This window comes from Xenopus laevis, chromosome 2L (assembly GCF_017654675.1).
Source record: "Xenopus laevis strain J_2021 chromosome 2L, Xenopus_laevis_v10.1, whole genome shotgun sequence".
NCBI lineage: Eukaryota > Metazoa > Chordata > Amphibia > Anura > Pipidae > Xenopus > Xenopus laevis.
The window spans coordinates 132,211,067-132,238,543 of NC_054373.1; the positions used below are offsets into that span (position 1 = coordinate 132,211,067).

The 27,477-nt window shown below is 38.5% G+C and overlaps 1 protein-coding gene across 23 annotated transcripts in view; it reads right to left on the minus strand.

The window, feature by feature from the left end:
- The window catches only part of lmo7.L (LIM domain 7 protein L homeolog), a 111,554-nt gene extending 90,176 nt beyond the window's left edge, over positions 1-21,378 (minus strand). For 5 of the 23 annotated variants that reach the window (XM_041580805.1, XM_041580798.1, XM_041580797.1 and 2 more), the window contains exons 1-2: positions 21,211-21,376; positions 13,935-14,009 (exon numbers count right to left, since the gene is read on the minus strand). In XM_041580805.1, the coding sequence (XP_041436739.1) occupies positions 13,935-14,003 (69 nt within the window). In that variant the 5' untranslated portion in view covers positions 14,004-14,009; positions 21,211-21,376. Of the gene's footprint in view, positions 1-827; positions 907-13,934; positions 14,010-17,765; positions 17,811-20,893; positions 21,027-21,210 lie in introns of those variants that run through there. The other 18 variants (XM_041580796.1, XM_041580794.1, XM_041580791.1 and 15 more) reach the window with 11 other exon arrangements.
- Between the last annotated feature and the right edge of the window lie 6,099 nt (positions 21,379-27,477).

A 27,477-nucleotide genomic window follows, 5' to 3' on the forward strand; every position in this document is an offset into this window, starting at 1 on the left:
ATGATCAGCTCAGTGGTGACGCATCTTTCTGGTGATGTTGCAATGTATCTAGGAGAAAATGTGCATGCCAAGCTTGGGCTTAGAATGTTATGAATCATCATTAATTCATCAGTTTAACCTACTTCTGTGCTTGCTTAGAGAGATGCCTGGGGTGATGTATGAAATGACAGGTTCTGTGATCAAATACCAAATGGAATGTAGAAAGCCTAGGTGGGATTATTGTCTGCATGGCAACGGATACTACATGCCACACTATACAAACAATGACTGTCATAGGAAACATGGGAGGGAGAAGAAATACCTGCAGAAATGATGTTAATGCATGAAATTTGGCAGTTACCAGACTGTCAGAGGTGGAGCTGTAGAAATGAAATCACACGTTAAACTTTAAAGTAGGTGCAAAATGTCACCCAATCAGTCCATCCTAGTATGTAACCTGCAACAACACCATTGCCTTAAGTTAGGGCAGCCATCAAGTTCAGTATCAGCAAATACTATCTGCAGCTGTTTATATTCTCTACAATACTGTTCTTACTCCAAGCGGCAGAAGCTTGGGCAAGAGATTACTTCTGTTTCATTATTTTAAAAGTTAGAACCAGAGAAGAGAAATGGATACACAAACACTGCCATCAATTGAATTTACCAATAACTTTAAAAACCACAATTTGTTTCATTACACAAAAAAAAAAAAAAAACAGTATTTTTGTGTGGAGATCCCCTTTAAAAATGTAAGTGTGGATAGTATGGACAGTATTATCTATATTGAGATATATTGTGATAACCTGACCCCTGCTGGTTAGTTAGGAAATCATTGCCTTGAATTGTACCTTTTGTCTGAATAGTTTCATCTTACAGATCAAGAGGATAAAGCCGACCATAGACGTGCAGATTTATCCTTAGGAAGAGCTGAGTTTTTAAAAAAAAAAAAAAAAAAGAAAAAAAGTGGTCGAGTGTAAATACGCATGATGGGATGTCTTTTTCAGCCTTTAGTTTTCTTTTCCCAACATGCATTTCTGTTTGGCAAGTGGAAAAGCATTTACATGCAAAATTTAGCCGTACTAATTATCAATACACAACAAAATTATACAACACCACAAAAACGTATATGCACAATCCATCTCACGAGAGTTTGGCCGCCATATTGTAAATACCCGCCTTATTTTAGCAAAGTGTATTTCCAAACTTGCACATCCTATAGAGTTCAATAATATGGCGTTTCCTTGGCGTATACTAGCATTGCATGGTGGATGCTGGCTCACAACCTCCCCATGGGAATTGCTATAGTACGTATTCCATTATTTTCAATAGGGCTTCATTTTGTGTGTATTTACGCTTGACTACACAGTTTTAAAAACAATATAGAAATAGAAACGCCACGTGAGCTCATCCTTATGTCCGACGAACGATCGTGCATTGCAGTCTCCCAACCTACAGCTAACAATTCAGATTAAATGAAGTAGTAAAAAGGACAGCAATCATATGATAGTTATTTCCGACAAATAGTGACAGTCACCCATTTATTTAGCCTATAAGGTAGTCCATAAAGTTAGCAAAGACATCATGTTACGACATTAGAAAACTTTTAATTAGTGATAAACACTACACCCTCCAGTAAAAAATATAATTGCCAGACAGGTGGCACTGTGAGATTTGAGGAATTCTAAGTTTTTTTCTAGATTATAGCTTTCAGTGCTATACCAGATGTGCCTCCAAGCAATCACCCTTCCACCTAAGAAACTATCCATCAGTAAATATAGGGCTAAATTGCTATTAACGATATAAAACTTCTACAGAAAATGGTATTTACCAGAACAGAGTATTGTGACTTCATAAAAACACAGTCATCTTTGCAATAATACAAGTATTATAATAATAATACAAGTATGAACGTGCTTTATTTCACCTTAACCCAGATATGATCCACAATGTTACTGTATGTAGATTCTGAACTGAAGTTAAATGTTTAACTGGGAATATAGCTGTAGGTGTAAACGGCATGTCAATGTTGCTTTCTTCCAGACATATGAGGTCTAATTATCATTCTGTGTAAAACATTGGATGCCACAGCAACCAAATTAGATCTTTGCTTTTGTTTTCCAACTTGTAGGTGACTGTTGGTGCTGATTGGTTGCTACGGTATGGGCAATATCACAGGTGATTTTTTTTTTCCACTGTTTTACACAGCTTGATAAATAAGCCTCATGTCCTGTTCATAGAACCACAGCCCCATGTTCATATTTTTTTTTTTTACTGAACTGGGAGAATATACAAAAAATATATACAGGTATGGGACCAGTTATCCAGAATAATGCTCAAGACCTGGGGTTATTCCAGATAAGGGATCTTTCCCTGATTTGGATCACAGTACTGTAGGTCTACTAAAAAATAATTTAAACATTAAATAAACCCAAAAGGATTGTTTGCCTCCAATAAGGATTCATTGTATCTCAGCTAGGATCAAGTACAAGGTACTGTTTTATTATTACAGAGAAATATGAAATCATTTTAAAAATTAAATTATTTGATTAAAATAAACAGTTGGAGATGGCCTTCACAAAATTTGGAGCTTTCTGGATAGCGGGTTTCCGGAAAACTGATCTTACACCTGTACGAATAACATTTTTGCTGTATGATGCATGTAAATATTATTTATGTACATAACTACCTGGTCAATGTCGCCAGTGTAAAGGGATTATTTAATACAAATAAATTCTACAAATAATTTTGGACCCTAAATTTATTTGAAAATAGTAGAGTAGATTTCGAAATCTCTCCTGCATGAGAATATGCTGTATATCTACAGTTTTGTACTGTTTGTATTTGAGCTATAAAATTTACATAATAAAACTAAACTACAGAGAAAATAGGCTAAATTCTAGGGCCTGGCATGCAGAGCCACACCAAATTATTCCAACAATGTATCAAATGATAATTGCAATAGATATAATGTGTACCAAAGTTCAAAGGGGTGGCATTCCAGACACAATTGCCATGTTTTTAGGATTTTGCAGGGTTTTACATCTTAAAGGGGTTGTTCACCTTCTGACACCTTTTTTCAGTTCAGTTGGTTTCAGGTAGTTTGTGGATTGTAAATGACCACTGAAGCCTCCTCCACCTGTATCATATTAAGTACCATATTTACCTTACGGTGTAAGAAAACAGTGACCAAATACTCCACACATCACCAGGCATAATTGCATTAAACGTCATACTTATCAATCGGTGATTTTTGAGTGAATGTGTATTTGTGTAAACATCCAGTGTAAAACTAAGCAGTCGCTTGAAAATTATATGGACATTTGGCCATCTTGTTTTTTCCACAACTTTCTGCGGGAACTGACGCCATCTAAAAACAATGCTCTGTAAGGCTACATATTTATTGTTATTGCTAGGGTAATCTGGACCCAAGCAACTGGATTGCTGCAATTGCAAACTGGAGAGCTACTGAGTATACAGGTAAATAACAAAAAATAATACCCAATGGTCTCAGAATATCACTCTCTACAAAATACTAAAAGTAAACACAAAAGGTGAAAACCCCCTTTAACCAGACTTATTCCATTTCTGGAAACTAAACAATTATAATGTTTTTGCATTCCAATCATCACTTTTTTTCTTTGCACAAATCGTATCTGGTGGCACTGTTCTAATACTCAAACATAGGGCAAAATAAATCTACTTTCTCACAATAATGACTTTTGACTTAAAGGGCAAGTCAAGCCCTTTAAAATAATAATTTAAAAACTACAGATCACTGTTTTAATTAGTTGGAATTTTATCCCTCAAAGTTATTGTGAGATTAGTCCTGGAAAATCACTTACCATTCCAAGTTTCCATCATGCTTTGAGTTAAGAGATAGCACTGTATCTGTGACAGCAGGTAAGATAGGATGACGTCTCTAACAACTGAATTTCACATGTCACACTGCTGTGTTCAATACAACCAAGTGGCATACTCTTGCCGTCGATTTTAAAAAATAAATTGGAACATTCAATTGTGTTCTGTTCGTCAGTAATTTGTACTTCAGCTTTGCAGGGGGCACATTTTAAGTTCTGGAATGCTGTTTTTACAGCCTTATCTGTAAATGATTCACCATGCCATGCACATAATAAACCATCTTAAAATTAATTGATACTATAAAAATTCTACAAGGATAGAATGCTATTGTTAACTCTTTTGCCATTAAAGCCTTCTGGCAAACATGACTGTTTACAGCCAATAGAAATACTTGCTTTACTTTGGAGGAGTTGTAGAACGGTGATGTGGTATAGTTATTGCTAGTGCCATGTTCTTGGCAATAATATAATAAATCACAGTCAAAAGATTCCAATAAAGCACACATTCAGCAGAGATTAGTGGGACATAACTCGCAATACAATATATGGTCAAATCCACAAACCCCTTTTGATTAGCTGAATAATTTATTTAAGCCACACCCACTGCCAATATGGGCATGCAGTTGTGTAATCTGCAGCAAAAATAGGTTTGTTTTGTGTTTTTTTGTACTAAAAGCTCAGACTTCTATGAATCATATGAAGCCACGTAATCAACACACCTGTCTGTTGATGTTCTACTAGAGCTGCCCCAGTCAAATTTAAAGGGATATTGTCATGGGAAAAAAACATTTTTTCAAAATGAATCAGTTAATAGTGCTGCTCCAGCAGAATTCTGCACTGAAATCCATTTCTCAAAAGAGCAAACAGATTTTTTTATATTCAATTCTGAAATTTGACATGGGGCTAGACATTTTGTCAATTTCCCAGCTGCCCCAAGTCATGTGACTTGTGCTCTGATAAACTTCAATCACTCTTTACTGCTGTACTGCAAGTAGGAGTGATATCACCCCCTCCCTTCCCCCCCCCCCAGCAGCCAAACAAAAGAACAATGGGAAGGTAACCAGATAACAGTTCCCTACAACAAGATAACAGCTGTCTGGTAGACCTAAGAACAACACTCAATAATAAAATCCCATGTCTCATTGAGACACATTCAGTTACATTGAGAAGGAAAAACAGCAGTCTGCCAGAAAGCATTTCTCTCCTGAAGTGCAGGCACAAGTCACATGACCAGGGGCAGCTGGGAAATTGACAAAATGTCTAGCCCCATTTCAGATTTCAAAATTGAATATAAAAAAAATCTGTTTGCTCTTTTGAGAAATGGATTTCAGTGCAGAATTCTGCTGGAGTAGCACTATTAACTGATGCATTTTGAAAAAACCATGTTTTCCAATGACAGAATCCCTTTAAGTGATGTTAAATGTCAAAGAATAACAATTGGGTGTGTAATATGTACATGTCCTGAGTGGTTATGCATACTAGCAAAATTTACAACAATCCCACCCACCATCCTCCTTATAGCACTTACGCACTTGGGGGGGCAGATCATGGTGCAGTCAAACCCACAACCCCTCCCCAGTAGTTCTAAAACCTCGTAGGAGCAGCAAGTCTACTTGTAAGCAAGAAGGATCAAAACATTTTTTAGTGTTGCGTCTTAAAGAAAGAGCTGTTTAATGAATAAAAATTTAAATTTAATTTAGTATCTTTTGAAAAAAAATTTTTAAATCCTTGCCACATTGATTTTACACCAAAGCCATGCAGGTTTCGCATGTGGAGGGCAGAACCGGATGTCCATGTAAGATTCTTCTGAAAAAATATCATAAATAGCAGATAATAAAATATCTTTAGAAGTGCACAACCCAGCACATGTATACATACACACACTTTAAAATCAAAGTTCTCGCACACATACATACACACACTTTAAAATCATAAAGTTCTCCCGCTTGGCAGGATGCTTATTCTGCCTACGATTAGGTATTGTAGTCCTAATCTAATAAATTCCTTGTACATAGTTTTGCTTATATGCAAGATCCTGTTACACTTTTTTTTTTACATAACGCTGGTTTTATTTCTCCTTGAGGAATTTTTTCATGCACTAAGAAAAGGTCCAAGAGAAACCACATACAAATTTCTAGACTTGGTAAAGCATTTGTGGTTAGCATTGTTGGAATATTTACACTGAGTTTAACTATTTCTTGTTTAATAAAACAAGGTTAATATTTTTTTCTGCCAGGCTAAGAATTTCAATTTCAATTTTCCTCCTTCAATAGATGATGTTTTTAGAGTAATTTAAAGGACAATGTTTTAATGCATGTCCCATTAAGGTACCATGAATGTTTTTTGTGAGTTATTCCCTGCAGGAGAGGGAAGAAATGCAGAAGAGTGCAGAAAAAAACACAAAGCCTGTGTAATATGCAGACAGGAAATGTATGAGGTGAGAAGTAGTGTGTAAGGGCAATGGCACATAAGGCAATTATGAGTATTTGGTTGCTCAGATGTTCTGCAGCTACTGGGACAAAAATAACCCTCCACCTTCATATCAGGCGATCATCACTTCCTGAAGCATTTTCCAGCTATAATCGCCTGTCATAATGCACCAGGTACTTTCAGTCGATTATCAATAAAAAGAATTAAGAGTTAAGTTACCGCTGTGTTTTTGTATTTATTATGAGTCAAAGTGGATATGTGGCTTATTCTGTTCAGGTAAAATAACATTTTACCCATAGACTCTAATGAACCAATGCAATGCCCAACCAATCTAGAAAATAAAAACTAGCCACTTTATAAGTAAGGAGCATCTAAAAGGAAGATCTTCCAACAGATATTGAGATTCCAGGTATGGGATCCTTTATCCAGAAACCCATTATCCAAAAAGCTCCAAATTATGGGAAGGCCATCCCCCATAGATTCCTTTTTATCCAAATTTTAAAAAGTTATTTCCTTTTTGTGATAATAAAACAGTACCTTGTCCAAACTAAAATATAATTAATCCTTATTGGAGGCAAAGCAATCCTATTAGGTTTATTAATGTTAACGTGATTATTTTTAGTACACTACATTATGAAGATACAAATTACAGAAAGATCAGTTATCTGGAAAATCCCAGGTCCCATACCTGTAGTGGCTAGTAGATCACAGAAGCTCATCAGGCACCAATGAGAAGCCATCTCTCCTGAAAATACCCTTCTATATGGATCCACTAAAATCCCCGTAAAACACTTTACATGCAGTAATTCAGAGTAATAATCTATATGCATTTTCCTACGATTACCTGGGTTTACCGCATGTAAGATATGTTGTTCATTCAAACACAAGACTACACATATCTAATGTGTACAGTGGCCTGACAAACCCACCCAATATCCATGTACTTTAGATAGCATTTTGGAGGATTGAGCAAATTCCTGGTGCATCAGCAGATGAAGTGTGGGCATGAGTAATGCCCTCTGTCCAGCTTGTGGGCCATTCGGTCAAAAAGTATACCAGACCAACCCATGCATGGCTGCCTTAAGGGTCATTTTTGCTCGTTTCCATATTATTTGCCTTACAACTCTTTTTAGCCTGGAATTCCTGTTTTTAGTAGTTTTATCGGTTTTAAAATGTAGTCTTCACTGTTGCTACATACTTTTGTCAATCACCAAAATCAGGTAATTAAATGTGTTAGAGACATTATCAGAGGTTGACATTCAGACAGCTGGGTGTAAAAAGCAAATGTTTGAGCCTGAACAAAAATGTTAAAGAATACTAAAAGGTCACCTGCAAATGTTTTTTTCACTGGATTACGCAGTACCAGCATTGTTCACTGTAAAAGAGTGACAAAAGATATAGCAATGATTAACATGCTACACCTATCACTATACATGTGCACCCCATGCAATTTGACTTGATTTACAACTGCTGAACTGTTTAAAATCGGTTTTGATTCATTCTTTTCACGCATAAGTTGCACATGCAATACATCGAGGACTGCGTGCCAGCCCAGGGCTCTGCAGTATTTTCTGCACTTCTTGTTAATAAAAATCACAAGATGCCAAATATTCAGCAACAGGTGGGCAGCCATATGCTAGAGATGCTATAAATAATGCAGACTCTGGCTGGACTATGCGATTTGGGACTCCTGAGGCTGCTGATCATTCTCCCTTTCCTGAATACTTGAAGGGAGATTAAGAAGAGAAGCAGCACACTTGGGAAAATATTTATTACTGGTCAAGCATTGGGTGCAGGATAATCATTGCCAGAAAATAATTGTGTGCTTGTATCAATTGCTTTTTCTCTTGTTGTTTTTCTTCCTGCAGAATTTCTGTTTGTACAGAACAATCAAGTGTTCAAAATAAATAAATCACTCACGTCCTAAAGGTGGCCATACACTTTACTACTGCGATCTTTCCCGTGGCCATTGGACACAAACGATTGTTACAAAATGTCAAGAGCTGAATTGTCAGATATGCAGGCCGAAACAATAGAATTCTCTCTCTCTGATGATTTAGCATTAACCTTATGCCGATGTTCAGGTGCCATCTAATGCACCCCCTAAACATTTTCCATCATGTCCAATCAACTAGACAGATATCTATAGTTGCAGATATTGATTGCCTCATCTACCACCATACACACACAGAATATTGTACGAAATTTTGCGGTTTGTTTTTTTTCTTTAAATCTGTGCTCCCTGCGTTTTTTGCTTTATACGTTTCATAGCAAAGCAAGTTAAGTAGTGTTTCAGCACAAAGTGTAAGTAGAAAGTCGGATATATTGGCCCAAGTAATTTTTAGACATTTTTTTAAAAATTTTTTCAATTTTGAGATTGCGTAAGTGAGCTTGCGAACTTGTGTGTGTGGAATGAGGGAACATGTGTCAGTCATAAAATAATATTTTTGACATAAATAGCTGGCCACTCTAGATAAATATGACAGATTTTTGGCCCATGTCTCGGACTAAAAGAATTGCCCGACAAATTCACAGTGATCATCCAGATATACATCATGCATGGTTCAAATGTGATCAGGTGAGGACAGCATCAGATTGGTCCAAAATGTTGGCGCTATATAAATACAGGTTAATAATAATATCTTAATAAAATTATAATGCCTTCACAAGCTTTAATAGTACTGTATTTAGTTTTTTGTCATTCAATCCCATTTTTAAATCAATCACGGGTATCTTCAAGTAGCAGGACAGTAAATATTTATCAGCCTTTCAGATAAAGAGTAATTCATTAGAGTATATCTATATTCTGTGCCATAATCCAAGACAGTACTGATGGTTGCACTTACACATACCTGGACAACAAGAACCAGAAGCACAGCTTATGCAACGGCACAGACCAAAAACAAATCAGGCAAAAGCCAGCTCCAATAGTAAAATAAGTATTAAACAAGAAGGCTATAGCGCAACAGTACTATACAGGGGATCTAATAAAATGGGGCCCATTTCAGTCTTATAGTGAATCATTTACTTCAGGTACCTACTAGGGATGGGTGAATTTTTTCGCCTTGTTTCGCAGTGGTAATGACGCCCATAGACTTGTATGGCGGCACGTTTCAAAATAAAATTTGCAGAGGGTCAATTTTCTTTGAAGCTCATAGACTTTAATGGTTGTCAGCGACATTTCGCCGTCGGCAAATTTTTGGCTAAACAAAACGGGTCAAATTTGCCCAAGCCTAGTACCTACTTAAAATGCCATAAAAATCATGACCTTTGTGGACTGCTTGGGTGGGCTGATAAGCAATAAAAGCAATTACAGCATGCATCCCCTGAGCCAAGTCTGATTAACTACTATGCAATTAGAAAGAAAAAATAGCAACTCAGAGCCAGCATGCTACCTGGCTTTTAATGAAAATTAGGGAACAGCATTGGCAATGAGGCTAGCTGAAGGTTTGTTAGTTTATTATACTTCATATTTGTAATAATCCCCTGCCATGTCATTTAGAGTTCCTGGTTTTGTATCAAAATGGATATGCTTTTCCCTCTTGATAATACAGTACATTATTATTGATGCCAAACACAAACAGAAGTCTTAAAATTGTCAATATACACCTGTGTTCAACAGGACTTTGACGAATAGGGCTTTTTCTGGCTGTTTTAATATATTTTATATGTTTTGGTTATTTCATGCACCAAGTAATGTAAACAGTGAAACTGAAAGTACTTTTATTTCCTAGCTTACTGGTCCTTTAAAGCAATTACAGGAGAAGTAGGAGGTAATTAATTAAATCAGCCCTTAAAGGAATTGTTATAAAGGCTGGAGTGAACAGATGTCTAATAAAACGGCCAGAATCCAGCTTCCTGTTTTTCAGCTCTATAACTCTGAGTTAGTCAGCGACTTGAAGGGGGGCCACAGGGTACATTTCTGTTCAGTGAGTTTGTAATTGACCCTCAGCATTCAGCTCAGATTCAAAAGCAACAGATATGACCCATGTGGCCCCCCCCTCAAGTCTCTGATTGGTTACTGTCTGGTAACCAGTCAGTGTAAACCAAGAGAGCTGAAAAGCAGGAAGTAGTGTTCTGACAGACATGTTATACATCAAATCACTCCAGCCTTTATACATTACATTTTTGGCTAACTAGCTATATTAGAAACATTTTTTATTTTGCACAGCCTATTTACCCAGTTTTTATTTCCAGACTGAACTATTCCTTTAAAATAAAAGTCCCTATATAATGAATACCTTGTACGTTAAACCTAAGGCTAAGGCAGGGATCCCCAACCTTTTGAACCCGTGAGCAACATTCAGAAGTAAAAAGGAGTTGGGGAGCAACGCTAGCATGAAAATGTTCCTGGGGTGCCAAATATGGGCTGTGATTGGCCATTTAGTAGCTCCTATGTGGATTGTCAACATACATTGAGCCTCTGTTTGGCAGTACACCTGATTTTTATACAACCAAAACTTTCCTCCAAGCCTGGAATTCAAAAATAAGCTCCTGCTTTGAGGCCACTGGGAGCAACATCCAAGGGGTTGGGGAGCAACATGTTGCTCGTGAGCTACTGGTTGGGGATCACTGGGCTAAGGCCTTACGACCCTTACCAAAGCAGGCAGAGAATCCATTGTCCTGCTGCTCCCCTTGGCTTTCTAACTGCGGGCGGATTTTGGCAGGAAATGCAAAACGTCATGTTTTGGAGCCGAAATCCACAGTGTCTGCAGGCAGACTAGGAGCAGAAGCACAGTGGGGCAGTGGATTCTCCGACTGCAGAAAAACACAGGCAGAGATCCGCACTCGTCTGGCCCTGGCCTAAAGCACAGGCAGGTTGCATCCGAGAAAAAAAGGGGATAGTCTTGTTTATACTGAGCACTAACAACAAAGCAATGATTCACAGTGCTCACATTGAACAGAGATGTATATTAACCCTTCAAGATGATACAACTCTGTTTTAGCAAGTGTATTTTTTGTAAGAAATATTATATCACGTTACACAAGGCAGAAACCCTTTCATGTAAATCATAAACTTTGCATGGCTCTACATTGTAAGGGAACTGTACTAAAGAAAATACTTTAGGATTCAATTATGCAACTTACTTCAACACTGCAAACGTCTAAGCTTGGTGACCAAGATGCTCACATTCCAACACACTATTTTTTTTGTACATCTATCAATAGATAGATTATATAGGATTGAAGTTTCATTAAATGCTAATAATTCCACACAGCAACAGAACACTGGCCTACGAGCCAGTTTGTCAGATACTGTACATACAGAATGCGACAGTGTATTGCCACCTTTAAGGTATATATTAAAGTATAAGAGAGGTACGTTATAGTAGAAGGGAAAGGAATATGCACAGGATCAGGCATATTAAAGTTTAATAGCCAGTCTTCTGGAATGTTCAGTAAGCTTCAGTACTGACTAGCACTCTTAAAATCACAAGATCCGGAGTTCTGTAGAGCCATAAGGGCAGGCAGGTTTACTCAAAATGAAAATTCGAAACATCAGAGATTGAGGAGTCTGAAAATTAATGATTCAAAGCCCCAGATGTAAGGAAGATTCAGTCATGGGAAAACAAATGATAAAAGCGATCCAACCTCATGAGACATCAAAGAGCCATGGTTTATAGAACATTCATTCTACATTGTAAAGTATAATTGCCTAATAAAACATGGATCCTCTTGTCAATGTAGGAGAATTCCTATCTGAGCTAACGTGTGTTTGTGATAACTACAGATTTTCAAAATATCCTGTGCTGCTTGATCAATTTTATTTATAAAAACAACTGCTCCATGGAATAAGTGTTTTGATACATTCACATCCACCATTTCAAAAATGTTCCTGTTTTTTTGAGAACTGTTTTTGGATACGTCAGAATCTTGTATTGCACTAGGTTTTATGCATATCAGAATTTTACATAACAGTTGTGGTTACCTGCTCACAACTATACACACAAATTGCATACACTGAAGTCAAATGAGATTCAAAGTGTGAAAGTGAACTTCACACTTCAGTATCATGCCATAGGATCAACATTATGCAATGGATGCAGTTTCTGGGTACAGTGGAAACTCAAGTTCAAAACCCTTACATTTCTGTCAATTTATTTAAACATTCGCACATATCAACGTAACAACTTTCATAGCTAGCACATTAAGTTCAACTCTATAAATAAAAAACTTCACACAAGCTTATAGTTTAAATGGGAAAAGGAAACAAGACTTTGTTAAAAAGACTGCACATAACAGAAAACACCCTCACAGTGTATTATGCGTTATCCGTAGTATAGATGGAAAATAAATTTTACTAAAATTTTATTTTGGGTATTTGCTGGTACAGCCAGTTATATTTTGGGGCAACAGTAGATTGTAAATAAAGAAGCACTTTAGACAGTCAGGTTGTTGCATGCTCCCACAGAGAACAGGTAGCAACATGACTTCTTGTTCTTCAAAGTCACTGAAGAATAATATTTGCATTGACTTTAGGGGGGGGGAAGGCCTAGAGGGGGTTGTAGTTATGAAAATGTATATGAATTTGAACAAAGTGGTAAGCCCATGATATTGGGTCTTTGATGTGGCACTGCAGAAATATTAAAATTGTTGCAGAGAGGAAGTCAGGAAAAACTGCTTGCAAAATGTATATTCCTCCTGGAATGAAATAGTTTATTTATCTATTTAACTTCACTTATTTTATTGAATAGCAAAATAACGTATTACTGTTCTGCTACCTCTTCTGTTTCAATGGAATATGTAGATATTCACTTTATATCAAGTAAAATAAGAGCCTATGAGTATCCCTTTAGGGGTTTAACCCAGGAATGTGGCACTATATTTTGCACAAATAAACTTTTTTGAAAAGGTTACATGCTGACTTGACACCAACCCCAAAGGCAACAGAGGTTCAAAAAGGTTATTCTATAAGCAAATTACAGTCTGTGCTGGGTCCTGCATATACATATCTCGAAAGTGAACAGAAAACCACCTTTCACTTAGATATGCCAAATATTGTTTTTTTGCACATGGCAATGACACTGGTCATCAGCACAAAGTTAAACTGGCATATAATTGGGAGAGAAGCGTGTGGCAATCGCTTATATGAGATACATTATCCGCAAACCCGTTACCTAGAAAGCTTTGAATTAAAGGAAGGTCACCTGTCATAGACTTCATTTTAATAAAATAATTAAAAATTTTAAAAATGGATTTTCTTTTTCTTTAGGATAATAAAACACTATCTTGTACTTGATCCCAGTTAGGATGAAATTAATCCTTACTGGAGGCAAAATAATTTTCTCAGTTTTAATTCATGTTTAAATGAATTTTAGCAGACTTGAGGTATGCACATCCAAATTACAGAAAGACCCCTTATCCGAAAAACAGAAGATCCTGAGTATTCTGGATAAGTCTCATACCTGTACTGGCTTTTCAGAAATTGTCCTTCTAAAGCTAGCACACACAGACAATAATAAACTGCTCTTTAGAATTAGAATAACTTGTCTTGCAGCAGTGCAACAGATGTTGCATGAGGAAAATATCAGGCTTCAGTTGCAAAATCCTTGGGAATCCTTTGGGCAAAGAACATTTATAAATCCACTACAGTGCTCATAGGGTACCGTTTGCTGTATATTTATCAGCAACAGTCAGAAACTGGAGTGACTAAAAAGCTAGTCTTACCTCAATCCACCTTTGTGCTTCGGAATAAGCCAAGTCACAAGACACCTCTGAATTTTCATTCCATTCCATTGCAAGCTGAGAGACAGAAAAAAGGATGTGCTTGATTCTTTCATAAAGACAGTGGCATCACATGGCATAATCAATCTTAGCAGCATAATCACATAAAAGTTTAACTTTATTACAACTTTCAAAACCGGTAAACCAAATTAAACATTTAATAAAATGCAATGGATAAAATTGTTTTCCAGGATTCAAAAGGACAAATGAAATGTGACAACTGTTAGAAACATGCTTACTTTTTTATTTACTACAAGGTGGAGAAAACATGTGAAGGGTTAAGCAGTAGGAAAATATCGCCCGAATGACCATATGCCCTTTGCAGGGGCATGTGTTTTGCTCAGTTGCAACAAGAAATTGGGCAAGTACAAAATTCTGATCTGGTAATATTCATAAATCCTGAGAACATGTTGATGCCTTTGAAAAGCTTACAATATTTAAAATATACATACACACACATTTTGAAATGGCTGTGTTGGCGGTCTCTTTCCCTATAGATAGTGTAAGGCTATAGTAAAATGTAGCCATATATTTGCTTTGGATGAGACTCCAGATACTAACAAGTGTGGGCAATGGTGTGGAGGCAGGGTACAGTACAAACGTAACCTTTAGTATTTTCCACAAGAATGGACACCAGTGGTTCTTATCATTTAACCATAGAACTTATTTATTGAGAACACAAAGGAGACGAATGAGGTAATACAGGAACAAACAACACTCATGGACAGGCAAATACTCACAGCACCAATGCTCAGTATAAATCCCCACAGGGTATGAGAGAGAGAGAGAATACACAGCATAGACAGAGGCACTCCCAGCTCCAATGGTGTCTCTTTAGAGCAGTGATCCCCAACCAGTAGCTGTTGAGCAACATGTTGCTAACCAACCCCATGGATGTTGCTCCCAGTGGCCTCAAAGCAGGTGTTCATTTTTGAATTCCAGGCTTGAGCTGGCCATAGATCATAGATTTTTAAAAGATCTGATCCTCATTGTGAGACCTCGATTTTCTCGGAATGATCGTACAAATTGACCATCAACTAAAAAGACCAATTAGCCAGGAAAACAAAGGGGAGCTGCTTGCTTGGTCCTGCAAACATAGATAGATTGCACTGGGCCTGACAAAGATTTTTTGACCTGGCTGGCCGACCAATTTCCCGACAGATGTCGGCCGAAAAATCGTAAGATGTACGATCGTTCGAATCCCACTAACCGCACGATAATTTCGAAGGATTGGTCAGACTTCTCTAAAATTGGTCCTTCAGCAAGAAGAATCGTCGCGTCTATGGGGAGCTTTGGAGCCATGTTTGGTTGTATAAAAACCAGCTGTACTGCCAAACAGAGCCTCAATGTTGACAATCCACACAGGGGCTACCAAATGGCCAATCACAGCACTTATTTGGCACCCCAAGAACATTTTTCAAGCTTGTGTTGCTCCCCAACTCCTTTTACATTTGAATGTTGCTCACAGGTTCAAAAGGTTGGAGATCCCTGCTCTAGAGACGAACTCTGACACTTAGTACCTACTTCTGGGCAATTAGTACCAGGATCCTAGTCCCACTCACTCTCTTTGGTGGAGCCTGTGCTATTTGGCTTAGCAGTCCTGGCTATCTATTACTCCTAGAGTGAGCTATTAAATTGAGTAGCCTATCCTGACCTGTCTAGGTTCCAATGCACCCTTCCTGCCTGCTCAACTAAAGGTACTGGCAAGATGGACACCGAGTGCATGTGTGCTCAGCTTATATATTTTAGAACACTAGGGAAAGCTTGGAGTCATGCTTTGTTCAAGGAAGATGAGCCTAGCCCTGTATAAACTAAGGGGAACTTCAGTGGCCAAACTTTAGGGGATTGCAATATGAATGGGGAACTATTTATCAGTCCCCTACAATAATATAATTTTTCATTGTTTTCCTACAGAACAAGTGGTAATCATCAGGTCATCATCAACTATTCACTGTTTGGGTCTGAGGCAATGCATTGTGTGTACCATGTGAATATGCTGTGCTACAAGGCATTCCCTGTATTCACACAATTAATTTGATTTACCATTACCATTAAGGTCAAGCCCTTCAAATGACCCCCAGAGCATATAGAAACATATAAACACACACACTAGATAGGTATATAGGTAGGTAGATACACCCAATTTATTTAAAAATACACATTCCTATACTAAAGAACTGTACATTTTACTGTAGGCTGTAGCCTCATTATGCTTGTCCACGAATTGTCATCCAAGACACTTTTTAAGGCATTAAATTGGTTTTTCATCTTCCAAACACTTTTTCAGTTGATTTGTTTTCCCCCTTGTTTATTTTTTACCGTTTTTCCAAAATCTACTTTTAAGGTTCCTGTCCCTGGTGTATGAGTATGGCAGTAAGTCAGGTGCAAATTCTGTTACACTGTTACAATTTTGCTACATTTATTGGATACATTTTTCAGCAACATCTCTAGAATATTAGCAACTATTGTATCAATTTCAACTGCCACCTTTAAAGGGCACCTGCTGGGTAAAAATGTTAACCCCAACCAAAGGTGCGGGCTAAAAGAGCCCCCATACCGGTTGGGAATAACATTTCCAGAGAATGTCTGCACCATATGGAAAGCAGAGGTTTTTCATGTCCCAGAATCCATCACTTCTCAATAGAAGAAGGTGAGGAGGGAGGGAATGACCCGGTGCGAGCTGCCATGTTGTGACACTTGCATGTGCATAAAGCACATGTGACGTCACGTGCATGATGAGCAATTTGGGGTAGCTTTTCATTATGCGCATGCAAGTGACCGGACATGGCTGCCTGCCGGTACGGGTAGCGTAGCGCTGGCCGGGGATTTTTTTTTTTTCTTAAAACCACTGTTATCCCCAACTGGAATGCAGGCTCTATTAGCCTGCACCTTTGGTTGGGGATAACATTTTTACCCAACAGGTGCTCTTTCATGAAACTTGTGACAAAGATAAGCAATATTTCAACTAAATGTATCAATTTAGAACAGTTTACAGAGTCGGCGACCACCCCTCCCAAAGCAGATTTAGAAAGGTGATAACTTAGATTTACAATTCAGTATTAGGAAAAACGGTCACACACAGAAAATAGAAAGCAATTGGAAAAAGTGTTTATTTCTGGTGAACTGTCTGAAACCAATTGAACTGAAAAGTGTGTTGGAAGGTGAACAACCCTTTTAACACTGCCATCACAACAACACCCAGCAGGGTGATCCACAACCTCAGGGCCTTAACTGTGAAGAACCACCTACTCAAGTCTAAAGGGGTGGCCACTGGAGCACTGATCTTTGCTATGGGGAAAAAGTTTCCCCGCCATCAGTCTATAATGTCCTCTTGCAAAGAGGAATCATGTCCCCAGGCGAGTTCCTTTCCTCCAGTGAAAATAACCATAAACATTCCAGTCTTTCCTCAGTTTAAAGTCAACAAACATAGCCAAGAAGCATCTGAATGAGTTTTACTTAAAGGGGAAATATCCCATTTTTAACATTAGCTCATGAAGTTGGGCTTATTTTAAGAGGTTGCATGAACAAAAACTTTATAATTTTTATTCCACACATACCCTGATTACACAAACTAAAAATAAACCGTGCCTATATTTGACTCATATGAACCACTTCCCCATTTTCCACACTCACAGTGTCATGCAACCTCATCCTCACCTTGTTCTATAGAGAAGTAATGGATTCTGGGAAAAAAAAAAAACTCTGCTTTCCATTTGGTGCAGAGATTTGCTGGAAATCAAAGAGACTATAAAAGAGACTATCAAAGACACAAACCTCTGCTACCTTGCTTGAAGTCAGTACCAGGGGTGAGTGCAAATACTAAATGGGGATTAAAAAATACACTTTAAGTTAAAGCTGAAATGCAAACCTTAAACACAGCGTCCAAATTACCCTAGCAACCATGCACTGATTTGAATAAGAGACTGGAATAGGGCTTGAATATAGAGACGTGTAATTTAAAATGGCAATAATTATACATCTGTAGCCTTACAGAGCATTTGTATTTCAGATGGGGTCAGTGGCTCCTGTTTACAAGCTGGAAAGAGTCAGAAGAAGACAGCATATAATTAAAAAACTATAAAAAAAAAAAATAATGAAGACGAACTGACAAGTTGCTTAGAACTGGCCATTCTACAACATACTAAAATTTAACTTAAAGGTGAACCACCCCTTTAAAGTCCTTATTTTGTAAACTCAGGTGGCCTTGATTCTCAATATGGGTGCCCACCAGTGTCAGGCTAACATTATAACATATAATCTATTATATTTACTTCATAAGCCCAACTGAATGAGCTCATACCAAAAAGGGAGCTATATATTCCCTTTAAGAGCTAATGTGTTAATGTACCTAGGCATACTTTGTGTCTTGTTTTTTAAAAATTGTGGTTTATTTAATTTTATATTTTGTATTATTTACATTATTTAATTTTATTGCAGTGACGAGATTTTGGGTTTAAAAATGTAATAACCAGAATCACCCCCTTGCCTGCATCTTGCTGCAGTTGCTGTATGAAACAGTTATGGGTTCTATGCAAAAACTGCAACAAACCCATGTCATAACTGGAAAGTGTCCCCCATTTAAACTTTCCTCATGGAAAAATGGAAGCTTAATTTAAATTAATAAAGTAATACACTGGGCATTATTAAGTAAAGCATCTCTGGACAGAGATACTCGACAGTTTGTATTTGCTTCCAGCCCTCCCATCATAGCCGTATAGTTGCTACAAAATTTGTACAAGGATCACAAAGTAATCCACATCTGTCAGCAAAGAGATAGTGATTTACTAACAAAAGTCTTAAATTACACCAGAGTAGTTACCCAATGCAACCAATCTGACTTTTGTTTTCACATTCTAGTGTAAGCAGTAAGACATTTCACAACTAGTTAAAGTGGGTAACTGCACTGTTGCAATTTGGTACTTATATTTGTAAATAAGCACCACTGACAAACATGTGGTTTAGAATTCAGGGTAGTCAGGATAATCAACTACTTATACTATATAAAATGTATCTCTGCACATCAGAACAGTGAAATGTTTACTAGGTCACCTGGCCTCATTACTAAGCAATTTCCAGCCTGACATTTTTCACATGACAAGTTCCTTGGAAATAGAGTAATCACCAGAGGAACAGACCTAGAAGGAAACTTTTGCAAAGCATCTCAGAAACAGTAGAAGACTCACAGCTGTGAATATCCTGATCTAAGTGGGGGAAGCATAGAAATCATTCACTCACCATGAGCTCTAATTTGTTAACCTGTGAAATGTTGGAAACACATGTGCTGATAACAGCAAGTTATCTTGTAGAAATCAGAGGCACTTAAAATAAGCAAGAAAGTCCAACAAAATGTATGTTACTGTTTCAGTTAAAGACTGTCCAAGATTTTTTGCTGCTTTGGCTTAATGCAATATGGGTTATTTATTTAGACAGTGGGCAAAACAATCCAAATAATTGGGTGCAAAGATATCTGGCATTAAAACACATAAGGAAATCGTTGCCGGTATTGTTGAATATGTTACTGGCCAATAATGTTGGTAGCACACTTTCTTGTTGCTAGGTGTACAATTGATACAAAACTGTACTTACCCAAAAGTCTATTTAGGGTCAGGTCTAGGGATCTAGATTCATCAACTGTTTAAAATTCCCCTGAAAGTCTAGCTTTGAGGTAAGTCAAGATTAATTTGGTGTAGATGTTAATCTTTTTGTTGCCTCTAAATATTAGTGATGTGTGGGTCAAGAAAAACTCAACCCTAACCTGCAAAATGCAGTCATTGTAAGACCTGCACCCGGCCCATACTCAGGTCACCTCGCTCTGTACTTCTGTGCGCTCCTTTAGTTCCAAAACACGGAATATTCGGGAACCATGGAGGAACGAACTTCCCCAGTCTGATCTGCACCCAAACCTAACTCGCAATGATTGGCTAAATTTCAACCCAAACCGTGGTCAACTCGTGGGTTCACAGGTTCCAGGTTAAGTGTCGCACATAACTACTAAATATTCTTGCGACCACTGATGAATGCTTATACAATATTTTCCTATAAATATATATATATATATATATATATATATATATATATATATATATATATATATATATATATATATATATATATATATAAATATATATGGTATAGGTGGGACCACAAATTAAACGTAGAAACTTAAAATCAGGGGATGGATGGAGATATATATATATATATATATATATATATATATATATATATAAAATACATATATGTATGTAACATTATAAGCTAAGGGGAGGGCATGAATAAAGACTGCGGTTGGTCCTAGTAAAGGTGTTCATAGTCCAATATCACTAGTGAATGGAGTTACAGAGTTACAGGTCAGCCTAGTGGCAGATGCCCCTTGCAGTGTTTGGTGCAGCAAAAAGACATAGTATTCAGATGTAGGCTGAATATGGGCATAAAAGATGACTAGTCATTTAAAAACCACCCAAAATAAATAACGAAGAGCAACTGAAAAGCTGCTTAGAACAAGGCTGTTCTAAATGACGGTCTAGAATCTATAAAATCCATAAACATTAAAAGTTCAAATGTATAGGCTCTTGAGATCTTTCTTATCCAGCATCCAACTACCTTAGCATTAATCTGCTTTTCCAGTTGCAGCCGTCTGATGCAGATATAGTTATTCCACTTTCAGATTGGGAAGAGAGACAGGCAAACTGATTTAAAAACTACAAAAAAGCCAAATACACTGGGATCAAAATATCACTATAAAACTAAAAAAAAAAGTTAATGCTAAAGTGAATTTAAAGGGTTGCTTCATACTAATGAAAGAGAAGCATAAATATTTGCATTTATACACACGGGTATGCAGAGACTTCTCTATAGCAACCAGACAAACAAAGTAGCCCGCAGCCCCAATAAAAGTGACTCACAGTCTGCTATACTTCCATTTTGTGTATGGGCAAGGCTTGCAAGCAGATCTAACCAATGCCCTCCATCACGAGCTGAACTACAACTCCCAGCAGCCCTAGAAGTTCCAAATGGCTGTGCGCAGGAACAATAAGCCTGAAAATAAAGTTTTAAAGTTCTTTACTGACCCACAGCCACTTAACTGAAGTTGTACTACAGGCAAAGGCTAAGCGAGGCTGGAATGTAAGGGAGCTGCAGGCTGGGGATGCCGCTATATAGGGACTAATATCGTTTGTGACCAGGAGAGCTATGGCACTGCCATTGAGAACGCTCATCTCACCTTTTCAGAAGGAGCCGCAGATGAACTGCATGCGCTCAGTCCGATTCTCAGTTTCTCTGACAAACTCCCCGCAGAAAGTATCGCTGAAGTACAGAAAAAAAAGTCTGCGCGTCCAGGCTGCAGGTGAGCAAGGAGACTGTGCGAAGCCCCGCCCTTCCAAATCGTCTCAAGAGAAAGCGAGTAAATGCCCCGCCCCACTCTCGCTTCCCACTGGGCGCTCTCAGCCAGTTAGGGGACTGTGTTGTTTGAGGGGCGTCGAATAAATCTCAGCTTGAAGTGGAATGAATGTTTTTGGTTTCAGAGACCTGCTGTGTACCGAATTATTGTAAATGCACATTCTAAATCGCGCACTAGGGGGCTGTGATTTGCGTGCATTCATATTCACCTTCATAGAAACTCCATTCCTTGCCTGATAACAGAATGTACCTGTTTGTCGTTTCTCAGTGAGAATAGCATTGGCATATTTATTTAAATAAAACTTGATTATTCCAGGGCCTTCTCACACGTTTCACCACAGCTTTTGCTTCACAATGTAGCATTTTGAAGAGTCACCCTAGGGGGAATGTGGGAGCATATAGATTGGCTGCCATTTTCTCGTGACGCAGTCTGAAGCATCCTGGAGGCTCATGGCTTGGAATTGCCTGTAATCCTAAATATTTGTTAAAAATAAACAAGTCTCATGGCATGGGTTTTCGCAGCCCAGCCAGTCCGCTTATTTTTTATCTTAATTTTCAGTGTTATAAAGGTAAAGGTCCAGAAAAGGTGGCAGCCATAGTAAATACACAGTCTCTCAGTCACAACTTGTTAGACAACATTTTTAAAAGGACCCCCTCCCAGTAATATTTCCCCTGGGGAATTGGCAGTAACTTTCAGTGCTAGACCTGCCATTATCACTATGTTCTGTCTCCATGGAATTTGTCAGGCAGTTTGTTTTCTCTGCAGTTTCCCCTGGGTGTAAAAAGTGTGTCTAATTATAAGAAACACTAATGCAGAAAGCTATGGTCTATCGATGGTCTATCTAGTCTGCCCATGAAATGGTTAATCTGACTTTTGCTGGCAGCCAGAAATGCAGTATTTTTATCCTATGTGAATTCCTAACCCACCACATCAGCAAGAAGGCTATTGATGTATTTATTACTATTTCTGTAAAGAAATGTTCCTTGCCTTAACTGTCAGTATTCCTCCCTCCAGATTCATGACATGTCCCCTGGGTCTTGTCATCTTCTTTCACAAAACCCTCCTCTCCTGAACTCTCTTCTGACCTGTTTTTGTCCTATCATCTTTCTACCTTGTAATCTGTACATGTTGAGATTTTAAAGCCTTTGCTGACATGTTTTTCTATTTAGACCACAAATCTTCTAGTTTGAACTTCTCTGAACAGTTTTTAATTAATATCTCAGTGTGGACAGGTCCACAGCTTAATGTAATGTTTAAGTTATGGTCTCACCCAATGAGCTTAAATATGTCAGTATAACTTCCCATAGGTTTGCATTTATTTTACCTTTTTCTAAATAATATATGGACTCTTTTTCAAGGTAAATCTAGCCAGGGACTCATATTTGTCTGCATATAAGTGTCAGTAGCCATATTAAAGTAGGAATGCAGAAAACTGAAGGCAAAGGGCCCACTAACCACTCTCTTTTTCCTCTGCATCCACCTTTACCCCTCGTTATTTGTATTAGTTGTTCACTCTTGATTGATACCTTTTGTACATTTTGTCATTTCTTCTCCCTTTATCCCCAATTTTGTATTTCTTTCCTTTACCCCATTTTCTGTTCTCCTTGATTTCCTCTACATCAGTGATCCCCAACCAGTAGCTTGTGAGCAACATGTTGCTCTTCAACCCCTTAGATGTTGCTCTCCGTGTCCTTTAAAGCAGTTGCTAATTTTTGAATGCCAGGCTTGGAAGCAAGTTTTGGTTGCATAAAATCTAAGTATAGTGCCAATTAGAGCCTCCTGTAGACTGCCAGTTCATTAGGGGCTACCAAGTAGCCAATCAGAGCCCTTATTTGGCACCTTAATGGACTTTTTCATGCTTGCATTGCTCCCCAACTCCTTTTACATTTGAATGTGGCTCACGGGTAAAAAAAGGTTGGGGACCCCTGCTCTACATCATACCTCTTGTATGTTTTTTTTTATATGTCTGTTTATAAGTTTGTCCCATTTCCCCCTCTATTTCCTAACTAATTTTGCCGTCTCCTTCATCTTTTAGCCACTATGTGGATTGGCAGCCTAGAGGAGGCTCTACTTGGCTCTATAATTCGTTTTTATTCAATTAAAACTTACTTTCAAGCTTGGAATTCAAAAATAAGCACATGCTTTGAGGATACTGAGAGCAACATCCAAGGGGTTGGAGAGCAACATGTTGCTCACGAGCTACTGGTTGGGGATCACTTTCCTAGGAAAAGGCAGCAAGCAAGCTGCTATCACCCCGTGTATGTGCTTTGTAGCAAGTTTGCTATGTCCTGCAGTTGCTTCTATCAAGGTAAGAATGCCAAATAAGGCCATTGCACTGAGACATCTAACACCTCTTTCTTGAAATGTTTGGATTGTTTACTTGCCTCTGTTGTCTCTTGATTGAGATTGTTGCCCTGTACTCTGACTTAATAAGTGTTTCCAAATACTGTGTCAATATCTTAGGAACTGGTAGGGGCACAAAAAAGCATTTACTGAAACTGTATACAGAAGAAGAATCTGTTTACAACTGTTTGTTTCTTAGTGGAGATATGCACAAGATTTGTTCATGGTGGCATAATCTTCTATTTGTATGAACCCGGAGACCAAACATTCTTTACATATTTCTGGACAGAGAATTCCAGACAAATTAGCCATATCCCTCATCAACTGTAGTGTTTCTATTTTTAAATTATCTTTAAAAAAAGTTCAAACTTCTAAGAATGTATAGGAATGCATGGGGGTATGACTATGCAGAAATATTCAGCCAGTTTGACCATTGCACGTCTTTTTACTTTTTTTAATCAAAATTAATTTTCAGGAAAAGGCAGCCTTGGCCACATGGAAGGAAATCGCAAATCTGGTATAATTGTAGTTTCAAGAAGAAACCTGTAGCAACAAATCATTAATTAGCTGTGACTGCTACGACAGGACCAATTAAGATGATGATTATGGTGATGACGATGAAAGAAAAATTGCAATTGGCTGTTGTTACCACTATTAAATTGTACAACAGTTTTGAGAATTGCTCAATACACTGCTTACCCATTTGTTCTAATATAGCTGTAAGAATTGATGGGCCAGAGTGATGAAAGACAAAGGGAGGGGCCCAAGGCAAAGCAGGAATTTAGGGTCCCAGCTTCAGGAATGTCCACCACACTATCATTCAGCTATTATTAGCACCCATCTACAAGCATCAGATAGGTTTTGTGTGTTAGCCGCATAATGGGAGTTCAAGAGCAGCTGGAGGGCTTGTTGTTTATCACATTTAAAGGAAAACTATACCCCCAAAATGAACACAAGCAACAGATAGTTTATATCATTTTAAGTGGCATATTAAAGAATCTTACCAAACTGGAATATATATTTAAGTAAATATTGTCCTTTTACATCTCTTGCCTTGAGCCACCATTTCGTGATGGTCTCTGTGCTGCCTCAGAGATCACCTGACCAGAAATACTACAACTTTAACTGTAACAGGAAGAAGTGTTGAAGCAAAAGACAGAACTCTGTCTGTTAATTGGCTCATGTGACCTAACATGTATGGTTTGTTGGTATGTTTGTAAGTACAGTGAATCCTACGATCCCAGGGGGCGGCCCTTATTTTTTAAAATGGCAATTTTCTATTTATAATTACCCAATGGCACATACTACTAGAAAACAGGTCCGGACTGAGAAATAATATAGGCCCTGCCATTTAAAGTACACAGAGGCCCAATCAGTCCAAACAGAGGCCCCACAGCCCACTAAATACTGACTTTCTATGGCACTTTATAGCAGCCCTTCTGGCATTTGCCAGAACCCACAGATTGCCAGTCCAGGCCTGCTAGAAAAGTATATTATTATGAAAATGTTTTATTTACATGAAGCAGGATTTTACATATGAGCTATTTTATGCAATATCTTTTTATAGAGACCTACATTGTTTGGGGGGTATAGTTTACTTTTAAGCATGTAAATAAGTTAACGTGCTTTTGACAAGGGAAATTTTTGAACAAGGGTCTCCCAGGGCAAACAGCCTTTTTTGTTCTTCTCTGAGACCTAAACTGTGAATAGCTTTATCCACATATACAGTTTTATGTACCATTTCAGCATAATGAATGGGGTAATGCAGACAGGGTCTCCATAGCAGTGGCGGTAATCAGATAGATAGACACTAGGCTTGCAGGGGAGTGGATGACAGGTCTGGACCAGGCCTGGACTGGCAATCTGTGGGTTCTGGCAAATGCCAGAGGGGCTGCTATAAAGTGCCATAGAAAGTCAGTATTTAGTGGGCTGGTGGGGTCTGTTTGGGCCTCTGTGTGGGTTGATTGGGCCTCTTTGTACCTGAAATGCCAGGGCCTATTTTGATTCTCAGTCCAGCCCTGGTCTGGACTGAGAATGAAAATAGGCCCTGGCATTTCAGGTACCCAGAGGCCCAAACAGCCCCCCAAACAGTGTCTATGGCATCTTACAGCAGCCCCTCTGGCATTTGCCAGAACCCACAGATTGCCAGTCCAGGCCTGGTGGATGAGGCTTGGGAGTATCACAGGCAAAGGTTTGACATAACTGAGGCGTGGTCAAGGTGGATCGAGGATGTGACCGTACATGCAAGGGGATTTTTTTTATTGATGCCTCTCTTGGAAATTGTCATATTTATTGTAATAGAACATGGAGTCACAGTGGATTTAACTTGTCAAAGTGAAAACAGATCTGTATAATGTGATTTAAACTAATTACTTTACAAAAGTGTTTTTAAATTAACTATTGTCAGTTTTCTATAACAATATGAAATGAAAAGGGGGTATCATGTTTTTAGGCATATATGTTTGTATGTATGTAACAATGGGACTGTTTTACATGCTACTAGAGTGTCTCTGATTCTTACACAGCCAGCTGGCAATCACGCCTATACATTTCTGTATTTAGGGTCAGTCCCGGACTGGCAATCTGCGGGTTCTGGCAAATGCCAGAGGGGCGGCTGCTATAAGGTTCCATAGAAAGTCAGTATTTAGTGGGCTGGTGGGGGCTGTTTGGGCCTCTATGTACCTGAATGCCAGGGCCTATTTTAATTCTCAGTCCGGACCTGTTTAGGGTCACCATTATGCGCACAACAGACTTTACAGAAGGCCACTATAGTGACTGCCCATCCTATAGGCTTTCAGCTGTTGAGTTACAGTACTCAGAACCTACAAAAAAGTCACTGCTTCACTGCCTATAAATTGCTGCATGAGGAAACTTCAGGTGAATTCAGAAAGCAGAAGTGTTTTATTTGTTTTACCATCAGCGATTTACATTATTGCCAGCAGGAAACAATTGAAGATGTGTCCCTAGTGTCTAATCTCCTTGTCCACTAGTCCCCTAAAGCTGGCCATAGACGCAAAGATCTGATCGTACGAGTCCCGTAATTTTTCGTCCTGCGGAGATCAGTCGTTTGGTCGATCGGACAGGTTAAAAGATTTCTGTCACCTGCGGGTAATATCTCTGCATGTATTGCCGATCGTAATTTTCAGAGGGAGACTGTCACTAGCTTTTGTGGGACATAACTATCGTACGATTGCTATCAGGGGCAGAACATCAGCTGATTTGTTATTTTACTACTTTATTTGATCTGAATGGTTAGTGGCAGGTTGGGAGATGGGGAAGTCCGATCATACGATGATTCGTACGATCGGATCTTTGCGTCTATGGCCAGCTTAAGGGATGCACCAGATCTAGGATTGAGAGTATTCATAAAGCATATTCATCCTATTCCCCACAGGGCCAGATTTACATAGCGGGCGCCCCTAGGCCCACTAATATCCGTCTCCCCTGTCCCCTCCCCGTTATTCATGCAAATTTTCATCATCGGGACAGGAGTAATGGGGATTAGAGTACTGGGAATTTAAGAAATGATTGTATCTCCAGCACATCCCCAGTGTTCTTGAACCAATGAGGGTGTGGTTGGGCAGAATTCCGCCCTCCCTAAAATCCTGCCGACCTAGGCCCGGGCCTTGGTGGCCTTTCCACAAATCCGGGCCTGATTCCCCATTAGGGCTTTGGCACATGTGGTGTTTTGGATAGAAATTGATAATAGACCCTGGTATTACAAGTTCACCGAGGTCCAAACAGCTC